The 13,372-nt window shown below is 32.1% G+C and overlaps 1 protein-coding gene across 1 annotated transcript; it reads right to left on the reverse strand.

Annotated features, from left to right (window-relative positions):
* Positions 1-9,925: 9,925 nt before the first annotated feature.
* On the reverse strand, positions 9,926-11,816 carry LOC135133699 (uncharacterized). Its single transcript, XM_064062178.1, has 5 exons — positions 11,672-11,816; positions 11,102-11,619; positions 10,891-11,047; positions 10,524-10,811; positions 9,926-10,466 (listed from the first exon to the last, which is right to left on the reverse strand). Exons 1-5 carry the CDS (start codon positions 11,780-11,782, stop codon positions 9,954-9,956), a joined length of 1,587 nt encoding a protein of 528 aa, XP_063918248.1. The 5' UTR covers positions 11,783-11,816; the 3' UTR covers positions 9,926-9,953.
* Positions 11,817-13,372: the final 1,556 nt, after the last annotated feature.

A 13,372-nucleotide genomic window follows, 5' to 3' on the forward strand; every position in this document is an offset into this window, starting at 1 on the left:
TTTGAAGACCATCCACGCCCATGGCGTTGTGACTTTGGCACCGGTACCGAAATTTTGCCTATTTTTCAAGTAAAAACCGAAATACATGATGACGAAACTCATTTTTGTAACGACAAGGTTGTCCTGTTAGCCCAAATTCAAAATTTAGAAATGCAGCTCAAAAGGGTAAATGAAAAATATTCCCGACTACACGAAAAATATCAAAACACTATCAAGCAGATGCAGGGTATTTCGAACAATCAAAACAAGGCACAGAAGTGTGTTAGCAAAATAGAATCTGAGGCTGCAAATTCTAATCCGCTTGCAGTTTTTATTTTGGACCAGATTTACAATTACTCTAAAAGTACACCACGCTGGTCCGAGACAACAATTAAACAATGCATTGCGTGGAGATTTGTATCCCCTAAAGGCTATGAGTATGCTAGAAGAAATAATCTTCTCAAAGCGCCATCAAAAACTACTTTAAACAGATATATGGGTAAAGTACATGGAGCCGGCACAAATTTAGCCAACCTAATAACAAGCAGATTAACGGCTGAAGCACAAAATTTAAATTCAGCTGAGAGAGTATGTTCACTGGTTGTTGATGATATGGCCATTAGAGAGAAATTACAATACAGTCGTGCTGAAGATACTTTTTATGGTATGTCCACTGTAACTACTGGGCCTTTAGGAAAGCGACCTGTTTTAGCAAATAAATTATTATGTTATGTGATACACGGTCTCTCAACAAAGTATACAATACCAGTGGGATACTTTTTTCACAAAATACTTTCAACAGCATCTTTTCATGAAATCACGTTAAATATTTTAAAAATTGTACACGACTGTGGCTTCACTATTTTGAGAATTACTACTGACAACCATAAGTCTAATGTGGCTCTCTTTAAGGCTTTGGGGGATGGAGAACTAAAAATACGAATTAACCACCCTATTAATAGTGACCTGCCCCTATTTTGTAGTTTTGACTATTGTCATGCTGTGAAGAATGCACGGAATATTTTTCTAGAGCATGACATGGCATCGAATATTGGGATCATTACATCTAAATACTTGAAACAACTTTACGATATCCAGAAAACATGCATCATAAAACCCATTCCCTTTTTGACAAAAAAGCATATTTACCCGAACAATCTGGAAAAAATGAATGTGCTAAGGGCTGTTCAGATATTTTCAGCTCCAGTTATAGCAGCGCTGAAGTATCTAGCCAAATATAATAATGCTGCAATGGATTTTAGAGATGCACATGCTACGATTGAATATTTGGAACACATCAATCACTTTTTTAAACTGCACGACGTGAGTAGCCAAACTCAATATATCAAACAACTGGATGGTAACTGCGCTCCTTATACCAAAATTACCGACGAACGGTTATTCTGGCTCTCCACAACATTTCCCAACTATATTAAAAATGTGCAAGACAATTCTAAATTTAAAAAGGTAAAAGGTTTGACCAAGGAAACAGCACATGCTCTTGTTTTCACTGCTCAGAGCACAAGTGAATGTATAAAATATTTACTTGACGAAGGCAAGTTTTTCTACGTTCTCACTCGTCGTTTCAGTTCAGACGCTGTGGAGTCTATGTTTAGTAGTGTCAGAATGAAGGGCGGCTCGCACGATGCGACAGATGCCAAAACAGCCCATTACGCTATCCAGCAAATATTAAAAACAGGCATAATTTCGGCAGCACCTTCTGCAAATATTTCCGCCAATGATACAGCGTTCATCAGTGGGGTAGCAGTTTCCTCTGAAGAGACCCATGAAGAGACTTTGCAGCTCACTTTACCAGCTTCCATCCAAGAATCCATTTGCAATATTGGTAAAACTATTGGTGAAGTAGGATTTGGCATAATATCTGCATCAACTGCAATGTTGGCTGGTTATATTATTCGGACTCTACAAGAAAAAGTTGACTGCGGCTGTATTAGCAACTTTACTTCTACCAACATGTGTACACCACTTTTGGGGTTAATCCATCTTCAAGATAGGGGATCTTTAAAATACCCAAGCAGAAATTTTGTTTCGCTCATCCATCAAATTTCTACTGTTGTGACAGAGATCATACCGTACTTGCCACCTTTAGGTAACGCCTTGAGAATAATCAACCATTTACTAACTGATGCTTTGCTTAAATCAAAATTTATATCTTGTCGTTACGTTCAGCAACATCAGATATTAATTGTTGACACTATTTTGACCAAATTAATTCCGCCTCTTGTTAGTAGTTTTTGCAAAACGCGAACAGATCTAACCATTCGACAAAATTTATATTCCAAACCCTTAAGTAGAAAAATTTTAAAATTGTAAGACTTGTGAGGGATTGTCAATGTCCTTTTTCTTTAATGAATGTTAAAATTCTATTTTATCCTCTTCTATCTCTAAAACTGTTCATCTGAGAGAAAAATGTTTTATACAAAAAATATATGGAATTGAATGTTCTATTATTTTGCTAACAATTACGTTTCTGTTACTTCACAGCAAAAGTGAGATATTCCTAAAAAACTAATTTCTTGCTTCTTCTGCGGCACATGGGGGAGCGAGCACAACATCTAAATTGGAACTCTTCAGTTTATCAAAGTATACGTCAAATTTGAAGAACTCCACTATTTTTTCATTTCCTTGCCGATTTTTTATCCAATTTTACTAAACTGTAGTGTTGATGTTGTAGAAGTCGTAACTAATCGAATAACATTTTTTTGGAAAGTTTTTCATCGTCCGTTTGCTTGACTCGTTGCTTACTGCTCCTATATAAACGAACCCTTGCTTCACTATTTACTTATCTACTCTCCTTTACTAGTAAATGGCAAGCAAAACCAAACTGTTGGTAAGTATCATGTCAACATCTGCAGATCACGTTAAAGCAGGGGTTAGCGCCGCTGAAGACCACTGAAGATCGTTAAGAGTCAACTATTACAACACTATATGTATTACTTTTATATGATTGATATTGCTAAATCATTATAAATCACATCATTATATTAATTATTGGAGGTTATCCAATATATCAAATTGTGTCAAAAAGTCAGACCACGATAGACATTTAGCCGACATTACAGATTCCTTTACCTCCCGACGTATGCGCCCCTACATGTCACATTTAAGGGATTGGAGAGACTTTAATAGTGAATCAACGAAGACGACGGTTCAAATCTACGTTATGTCTGTCACTTGTGGTATTCTGTTTTGACACTTTATAAGTGTAGTGGCTAAAGGGGTCCGCCCCACAGGTTGAGAAACGCTGACTTACTGACTTGACAACTTTGCTGCATATCTATCACATGACTACGACTATAGTTTTCCAACTTGTGGAATATAAACGAAAACATCAACACTTTTATTAAGTACAAACCATAGATTAATATAGATGCGACATACAGGCCGATTTTGCAAAACCACCCTTATTGACATTGGAGACAACCGCCAAATTTAAATAGTCGATGCCAATAAAAAAACTTGTTTCACTACAACTCGTCGCCTGAGAACTTGTTTGATCTACAGACCAGAGCGCGCTCAGGCCAATGTCGACTCTAAGCGTTCAGAAGCGATTTGGTTGGTTTGGACTATAACTTCTGCGGGAAATAGTTGTTTGGTCGGGTTTTATAACGACTTATATAAGTGCATATTTTTGGTACATTCTTTGTTTAACTAAGAATTAATTCTTTATTTGTGTTTTATATTAGCAAAACGTCTTAAACTAAGAATACTGTTGAAATCGTAATAACCCAACGGATTTTTTTTTCGGGAAAATGTTTTGGAAACACTGAAAAACTGAAAATCGAAAAATGAAACATCAGAAAATCGAAAAAATGTAAAATTTAAAAACCGAATAACGAAAAATCGAGAAATCGAAAAATCAAAAGATCAAGAAATCGTGGAGTCGAAAAGTCGAACAATTGAGAAACCGAAATCGAAAAGTTAAAAATTGAACAATTTATAAATTGAGAAATTGACAATCAAAATATCGAAAAATCCAAATTTCGATAAATCGAGAAATCAAAAAACTTAAAAATTGGAAAAATTGAAAAATGGAGAGATTGAAAGATCAAAAGAACGAGAAATCGCAAAGTGATGAAGTCGAAAAATCGAAAAATAGGGAAATCGACAAACGAAAAGTTAAAAGTTGAAAAATTGGAAAAGCAGAAAAATCAAAAACGAAAAAATGAAAAACTGGAAAAACTGAAAAACCGACATAGGCCAAAATAAAAAATTGAAAAACTGATAAAAAGGTAGACACATCGAAAAATTCAGAAGTCAAAAATAGAAACCTTAAAAAATCGAAAAATTGAAAAATAAAACTTTAAAAATCAAAAAATTAAAGAATTGAGGAACAGGAAAACCGAACCACTCGAAAGTCAAGAAATGGGAAAATCAAAACATCGATTTATTGAAAAATCAAAAAATTGAGAGTTTATGAAAGTCAAATTTGAAAAATCAAAAAATCGAAAATTTGACATAAAGACAATTGAAAAACAGAAAATCTAAAACCGGGAAGTTGAAAAACCAAAAGATTAAGAAATCGAAACCTTTGAAAAATTCGAAAACTTGAAAAATTTAAATATCGAAGAACTGAACTGAAAAATCGAGAAATCGAAAAATCTAAAATTTTAAAAATTAAAAAATCTAAAATTTAAAAATCGAAAAACAGAAAATCCAAAAGCGGGAAGTCGAAAAATCGAAACATTTGAAAAATTGAAATATGAAAGAGCTGAAATGAAAAATTGAGAAATCGGGGAATCTAAAATTTTAAATACATATTGAAAAATTAAAATACCAAAAAATTTCTCGATTTCTCGTTTTTTTTTGATTTTTCAGTTTTTCAATTTTTTGGGGTTTAGATTTCTCGATTTTTCGATTTTTCGATTTCTCGATTTTTCAATTTTTCAATTATTCGATTTTTTGATGTTTTAATTTCCCAATTTTTCGATTTTTCAATGTTTAGATTTTAAAATTTTTTGATTTCTCAATATCTCGGTATTTCGATTCTTGAGTTTATCGATTTTCCTGGTTTTTACTTTAGAGATGTTATAAAAAAAAACAAAAACCGAAGTAGGCCAAAATAAAAAATTGAAAAACTGATAAATCGAAAACCTGAACAATCAAATCTTCATAAATCGGGAATGAAAAATTAACAAATCGAAAAATTGAAAAACAGAACATGTAAAACCAGGAAGTCGAAAAATCGAAAGATTAAGAAATATTGAAAAATTGGAAAATCTAAAATTTTAAAATCCAAAAATTGAAAAATCGAAAAAGTAAAACGGTAGACCCATCGAAAAATCCAGAAGTCAAAAATAGAAAAGCCGAAGAATTGAAATACTGAAAAATCCTAAAACTGAAATATCTAAAGACTGAAAAATCGAAAAATCAAAAAAGTGAAGTTGAAAAATAGAAACCTTGAAAAATAAAAAAAATTAAGAATTGAAGAACAGGAAAATCGAAACACTCGAAGGTCAAGAAATAGGAAAATCAGAACATCGATTAATTGAAAAATCGAAAAATTGAGAGTTTATGAAAGTCAAATTTGAAAAATTAAAAAATCGAAAATTTGACAAAATGACAATTGAAAAACAGAAAATCTAAAACCGGAAAGTCGAAAAATCAAAAGATAAAAAAATCGAAACCTTAAAAAATTCGAAAACTTGAAAAATTCAAATATCGAAGAACTGAACTGAAAAATCGAGAAATCGAAAAATCTAAAATTTTAAAAATTCAAAAATCTAAAATTTAAAAATCGAAAAACAGAAAATCTAAAACCGGGAAGTCGAAAAATCGATAGATTAAGAAATAGAAACATTTGAAAAATTGAAATATGAAAGAGCTGAAATGAAAAATCGAGAAATCGAGGAATCTAAAATTTTAAATACATATTGAAAAATAAAAATACCAAAAAATTTCTCGATTTTTCGTTTTTATTTTTGATTTTTCAGTTTTTCAATTTTTGATGTTTCGATTTCTCGATATTTTGATTTTTTAAGATTTCACTTTTTTTCGAATTTTTTAATTTGAGATCTACCGATTATTTGATGTTTGGATTTCTAAATCTTTCGATTTTTTGATATCTCGATTTTTCAATTTTTCAATTATTCGATTTTTTTATGTTTTAATTTCCAGATTTTTAAATTTTTTAATGTTTTGATTTCTCATTATCTCGATGTTTCGATTCTTGAATTTATCGATTTTCCTGGTTTTTACTTTAGAGATGTTATCAGAAAACAAAAACCGAAATAGGCCAAAATAAAAAATTGAAAAACTGATAAATCGGAAAGCTGAACAATCAAATCTCGATAAATCGGGAATGAAAAATTAACAAATCGAAAAATTGAAAAACAGAACATCTAAAACCAGGAAGTCGAAAAATCGAAAGATTAAGAAATATTGAAAAATTGGAAAATCTAAAATTTAAAAATCCAAAAATTGAAAAATCGAAAAAGTAAAACGGTAGACCCATCGAAAAATCCAGAAGTCAAAAATAGAAAAGCCGAAGAATTGAAATACTGAAAAATCCTAAAACTGAAATATATAGAGACTGAAAAATCGAAAAACCAAAAAAGTGAAGTCGAAAAATAGAAACCTTCAAAAATCAAAAACCTGAAAAATAAAAAAAATTCGAAGGTCAAGAAATGGGAAAATCAAAACGTCGATTAACTGAAAAATCGAAAAATTGAGAGTTTACGAAAGTCAAATTTGAAAAATTGAAAAAGAGAAAATCCAAAACCGGGAAGTCGAAAAATCGATAGATTAAGAAATCAAAACATTTGAAAAATTCGAAAACATGAAAAACGGAAATATCGAAGAACTAAAATGAAAAATCGAGAAATTGAAAAATCTAAAATTTTAAATATTGAAAAATTAAAATATCAAAAACCTAAAAAAATCGAAAAATTGAAAAAACGACAATTGAAAAAGAGAAAATCCAAAACCGGGAAGTTGAAAAATCGAAAGATAAAAAAATCGAAACGTTTGTAAAATTAAAATATGGAAGAGTTGAAATGAAAAATCGAGAAATCAAAAATTTTCTAAATCGAAAAAGTAAAAAGTCGACACAGAAAAATCCAGAAGTTAAAGATGGAAAAGTCGAAGAACAGAAATACTGAAAAATCGAAAAACTGAAAAATCCCAAAACTGAAATATCCAAAAACTGAGAATCTAAAGAATCGAAAAATTGAGAAATTCAAAAATCAAAAAAGTGAAGTCGAAAAATAGAAACCCTAAAAAAATCGAAAAATTGAAAAATCAAAAACCTGAAAAAACAAAAAATTAAAGAATTGAAGAACAGGACAATCGAAACACTCGAAGGTCAAGAATTGGGAAAATCAAAACATCGATTAATTGAAAAATTGAGAGTTTATGAAAGTCAAATTTGAAAAATTAAAAAATCGAAAATTTGACAAAATGACAATTGAAAAACAGAAAATGAAAAAGTCGAAAAATCAAAAGATTAAGAAATCGAAACATTTGAAAAATTCGAAAACTTGAACAATTCAAATATCGAAGAAATGAACTGAAAAATCGAGAAATCGAAAAATCTAAAATCTAAATAATCTAAAATTGAAAAATCGAAAACGTAAAATAATCGACACATCGAAAAATCCAGGAGTCAAAAATCAAAAAGTCGAAGAATCGAAATATTGAAAAATCCCAAAACTGAGATATCGAAAAACTGAAAAATGAAAGAAAAACTGAAAAATGGAAAACCTGAAAAATCCGAAAACTGAAATATCTAAAAACGTAAAAAGTCGAAAAATTGAGCAATCGAAAAATCCAAAAAGTGAAGTCGAAAAATCGAAACCTTAAAAAAACTAAAAAATGAAAAATCGAAAAATTAAAGAATTGAAGAACAGGAATATTGAAACCCTCGAAAGTCAAGAAATGGGAAAATCAAAACATCGATTAATTGGAAAATCGAAAATTTGAAAAAACTGCAATTGAAAAACAGAAAATCCAAAACCGGGAAGTTGAAAAATCGAAAGATTAAGAAATTGAAACATTTGAAAAATTGAAATATGGAAGAGTTGAAATGAAAAATCGAGAAATCGAAAAATCTAAAATTTTAAATATTGAAAAATTAAAATACCAAAAAATTGAGAAATCTAAAATATAAAAAATCGAAAAAGTAAAAAGTCGACACATCGAAAAATTTAGAAGTCAAAAAGGGAAAAGTCAAAGAACACAAATATTGAAAAATCCCAAAACTGAAATATCGAAAAACTGAAAAATGAAAGAAAAACTGACGAATCGAAAAACTGAAAAATCCCAAAACTGAAATATCCAAAAACTGAGAATCTAAAGAATCGAAAAATCAAAAAAGTGAAGTGGAAATATCGAAACCTTAAAAAAATCTAAAAATTAAAAACTCAAAAACCTGCGAAATCGTAAGATCGAAAAATTGAATAATAAATAAGTAAACTGAAAAATCCCAAAACTGATATGTCCAAAAACTGAGAAATTAAAAAATTGAAAAATTGAGAAATCGAAAAATCAAAAAAGAGAAGTTGAAAAATCGAAAACCGAAAAAATAGAAAAATTAAAAAACCTGAAAAATCAATTAATTGAAAAATCGAAATATTTAAAAATCGTAAAATTGAAGAGAACCACTGAAAACCGAGAAATTGAAAAATTGAGAAATTGTAAAATCCAAAAATTGAATAATAAATAGGAGTAAACTGAAAAGTCCCCAAACTAAAATTTCGAAAAATTGAGAATTCGAAAGTTGCAACAGCAAGAAATTATGGTCGAAACCGGTTAGGTAAAAAAAAATTGTAAAAAGTAAAAATGAATATTAATGCGATGTGTGGTTGTTTTTTAAAAACAAGGTTTTCAAGTTTGAGCTTTATATTTGGAAACAATTTTCCAAAAACGGATTCAGGATCCATCTGGAATCATCATAATTTTGAATTTCCTTATGGAAATATTTGCAGAGTCGTTGTTTTAAAGTTTACACACTGATTTGCATTTCTGCTTAATTTATCGCACAATATTTTGCTAAATTTTCCATGAATTGTTAAACGCATGGCAAAGAATCAAATTCCTTTTTCCCAAGTAGTTGTTTGACTGTGTGTACTTCAGGAGCGAGGGAAGCTCTAAATAACATTAGACCCATCTTTCCCGATGGAAGGCGTCCATGGATCAATTTTTTAGATCCAATTTTACAATTTTTCGTTTTTTTCAATTATTCGATTTCATATTTAATCGTGTGATAACCCAAACATCCGGCCTTAAATTGACACTTGAAAAAGTTTGAAAGGCCCGCGAAAATTCAAAAATTCAAAATTTGGCCTTGACTGTGATCGTCTAACAAAATGGAACCCTACAAACATATTTACAATACAAAAAAAAACTAGCAAAGATTTATAAAACAAAGATCTGGTGTGAAATAAAACTTGTGCAGATGAAAATATTACGTGAGGTTAGAAACTGCAGAGCATAAAAGTACTTGATCTAAACAAATCTAATGTCTGTTAAATTGTATTAGAACCAGTTAACGATTAAAATCCTAACCTGATCTGTGAATTTACAAACAATGAACCAAATTTACACGTGTTAGCGTCGTTCAAAAATTCATTTTGAAAGCCGCAAGAATTAGCTGCCCGTGTTGAGGAAAACTGTGGCATCGTCGTCGCCTCGATTAATTTTCGTTAAACAAAGTCTTCCCCCATTTTGTTAATTACCAAGCCAACTAATTTAACCTAGCTAACTTATAGCGTCTTTTCACCATGCCGCCATGCCAACCTTCTAACTAAAATCCCCCAGCGAGCTACCAGCTACCTCCAAGCGCTAACGTGCACATGGTTGCCTATATTTAACGATAATTTTTTTTATTGATTTTTTTTTCAAATTCGGATTATATATTAGGAAAAATTGAGATACAGAAACAGGAGAAAAAATCTATTATAAAATTCACCTTTTTTTCAAAAACATATGTGCTTTAGTTCAACTTTTTGTCGCTTTTAATTTTTCATGTTTACAACAAAATCTCGAACTTGTCGCCGGTCGATTTTCCCGGTGGGGGTTTGGGGCAGTGTTTCCACAAAAGTAACTCCTCCCCTCAACCTCTCCCGATCGGCCACTCTTTCTGTCAAAAACTTGTCAATCTCTTGTTCTCCAATGTTACCACCCTGTTTCAACACCAAACAAGCAGCTGGAACATCTCCATCTTCGTCGTGCGGAAGCCCGAAAACCACAGCCTCTTTAACGGCTGGATGTTCCAGCAGTACTGTTTCGATCGAAGACGGAATTATATGCCACGATTGGTACTTAAACATTTCTTTAATTCTTTCAACTATGTAGATGTATTCTTCTTCGTCGTAGTACCCTTCGTCGCCGGTTTTCAGGAAACCGTCTTTCTCGAAGGTTTGAGAGGAGTCTTTTTTGTGGTACCCTTTCATGAGAGAACGGGAAAAGACGCATATTTCTCCTTTTTTGTTCGGAGGGAGCATTTCTCCAGTGGCGAAATCAACCACCTAGAAAAGCGGAAATATGGGTGGATGTGTTTACATTCAAGTTTGATAAAGTCGTACCTTTAGTTTGGTGTTTGAGCTGAGTTTTCCGCAGGATGTAATTTTTCTGTTAAGCGTTTCTTGGTCGACGTCTGGTCCAAACCCTGAGATCAGTCCTATTTCGGTCATACCGTACAACTGATAGGTTATTGCAGTCGGAAACATTTGACTCAGTTTCTCAATCTGAACTGCTGATATAGGGGTACCACCAACAGTGATTGTTTTAAGAGAAGAAGTGTCATATTTTCGTGGGTTTTCGACGCGAGTGAGTTTGTAGGTTAAAGTAGGAGCCATAAACATACTCTTGACCTGAAATGAAGAATCACAATGTACATCTATTAACAACACTTTGTTTAATAGAAAATTAACATCTAGCCGTTCAACTTACTTTATATTTCTGAATAATTTTGAAAATGTCTTCGCCACTTGCATTCCGACAAAACACCCTGTAATTACCAAAATTGCAACATCCAAGGAAGATCATCATCGCTGTCATCCAGTAGAATGTGGTAAAGTGTAAAACTTTATCAATCCAACCAATTTGACTACAACATACACAAATACTTATAACAATCAATCAGAGAAAAAAGTGTCGTCACCATGTTTGTGTCACCATCTCCATATACCCTCTGCTCGAGTGACAAATTGCTTTTGGCAGCCCTGTAGTACCGCTGCTGAAAAACATCAAGGCTATATCTTCGGGGTCAACATCGACTGGCTCAAATTCGTCTTCGTTTTCTTGTTTTTTAATCAAGTCTGAAAAGAGGGAGTACCTTTGCGAAGTACCAAAAACGATGATTTCTGTTTGAAAGTCGTTATTCAAAATACACTCCTCGATTAATTTGATGGACGATTCTTGGACGAAAATCACTCTTGGTTCCACCAAACTTAACAAATGTTTAATATGCCTTGTGGAAAGTGACGGATCCAAGTTTGAGACTTTAGCACCAATGAAAGTACCTGCTACGATTGGAATAACCGCGTCAAGTGTATTCTCGGAACACACTACAATTACATCTTTGGATGTCACTCCTCTTTTCTGGAGTTCGATGGCTAATCGAGTACCTCGTAGTTTCAGACTACCGTACGTTTCGCATTTGTCGGTGGTACCGTCAATCTAGTTTTTTTCTGTTTTTTTCAGATTGTAACAAAATGACGCTTGTTCTTACCTGGCAAAGATTATTGTAATATTTTGTACAGCGGTTGAAAATAAAACGACCTAGTGTTTTTTCCTCAATGAGGTTCTTTTGTTTAGGCCCCTGCAAAATTCGCGCACTCATGTTGACGTTATGCTTCTACAAGCAACTAGAAACAAGATAAGACAACTATTAGTGAGATTTGGACAATTATTGCAATTCAGTGGCCTTGATTTGAATCGCAATTTCTGTTTAAGAAAAACTGTGATAAGGTCGGTTCACCCTCAAAATAAAAATTTCGTACTGATAAGAGAAACTTGAGGTTTTCAAACGTTGTAGCTTACAAGATAGCGTTTCGTTAAAGTGATTCAAAGATGAAGGCGATGCTACAAGTTTGACATTACACAACTTTTTTAAAATTAAATTTTTTTAATGGTCCCCCCTTCTACAAATTTTGCAAAAATTTTGACATTTTAGAAACTCGACTAAATACATTTTCTTGTTGATTTCGAACTCTAGAACTCAAATCCGGCTTCGGTTTTTTGATACCTGTAACCGTTTTTCCAGAATCGACCGTTGAAATTTCGAAATTTTTGAAATTTTCAAAAATTCGCATTTCGCAGCGATTTTTTCGAAAATGTTGCTTCCTGACCATCAACATGCTATATTTTTGGAATCAGCGTGTCGAGATCTACGTCCCTGAATTTTTTCATAATTTTTAGACAACTTTTTTAAAATTGAAATTTTTCAATTGTCCCCCCTTCTTCAAATTTCGCAAAAATTTTGACATTTTCGAAACTCAACTAAATACATTTTCTTGTAGATTTCGAGCTCTAGAACTCAAATCCGGCTTCGGTTTTTTGATACCTGTAACCGTTTTTCCAGAATCGATCGTTGAAATTTCGAAATTTTTGAAATTTTTTAATAATCCCCCCTTCTTCAAATTTCGCAAAAATTTTGACATTTTCGAAACTCAACTAAATACATTTTCTTGTAGATTTCGAGCTCTAGAACTCAAATCCGGCTTCGGTTTTTTGATACCTGGAACCGTTTTTCCAGAATCGACCGTTGAAATTTCGAAATTTTTGAAAGTTTCAAAAATTCGCATTTCGCAGCGATTTTTTCGAAAATGTTGCTTCGTGACCATCAACATGCTATATTTCTGGAATCAGCGTGTCGAGATCTACGTCCCTGAATTTTTCCATAATTTTTAGACAACTTTTTTAAAATTGAAATTTTTCAATTGTCCCCCCTTCTTCAAATTTCGCAAAAATTTTGACATTTTCGAAACTCAACTAAACACATTTTTTTGTAGATATCAAGCTCTAGTACTCAAATCCGGCTTCGGTTTTTTGATACCTGTAACCGTTTTTCCAGAATCGACCGTTGAAATTTCGAAATTTTTGAAATTTTCAAAAATTCGCATTTCGCAGCGATTTTTTCGAAAATGTTGCTTCCTGACCATCAACATGCTATATTTTTGGAATCAGCGTGTCGAGATCTACGTCCCTGAATTTTTTCATAATTTTTAGACAACTTTTTTAAAATTGAAATTTTTCAATTGTCCCCCCTTCTTCAAATTTCGCAAAAATTTTGACATTTTCGAAACTCAACTAAATACATTTTCTTGTAGATTTCGAGCTCTAGAACTCAAATCCGCCTTCGGTTTTTTGATACCTGTAACCGTTTTTCCAGAATCGATCGTTGAAATTTCGAAATTTTTGAAATTTTTTA

Source organism: Zophobas morio, unplaced genomic scaffold (assembly GCF_036711695.1).
Source record: "Zophobas morio isolate AGI-343-1 ecotype UQ-CSIRO unplaced genomic scaffold, CSIRO_AGI_Zmor_V1 ptg000022l, whole genome shotgun sequence".
Lineage (NCBI taxonomy): Eukaryota > Metazoa > Arthropoda > Insecta > Coleoptera > Tenebrionidae > Zophobas > Zophobas morio.

Excerpts from the sequence above, each read along its gene's own strand:
- LOC135133699 (XM_064062178.1), bottom strand. The coding sequence starts at position 11,782 with ATGAGTGCGCGAATTTTGCAGGGGCCTAAACAAAAGAACCTCATTGAG. Across the intron at positions 11,048-11,101 it reads GAGATGGTGACACAAACATG|TCAAATTGGTTGGATTGATA; the intron begins GTGACGACACTT and ends TGTATGTTGTAG. Across the intron at positions 10,812-10,890 it reads AAATTATTCAGAAATATAAA|GTCAAGAGTATGTTTATGGC; the intron begins GTAAGTTGAACG and ends TCTTCATTTCAG.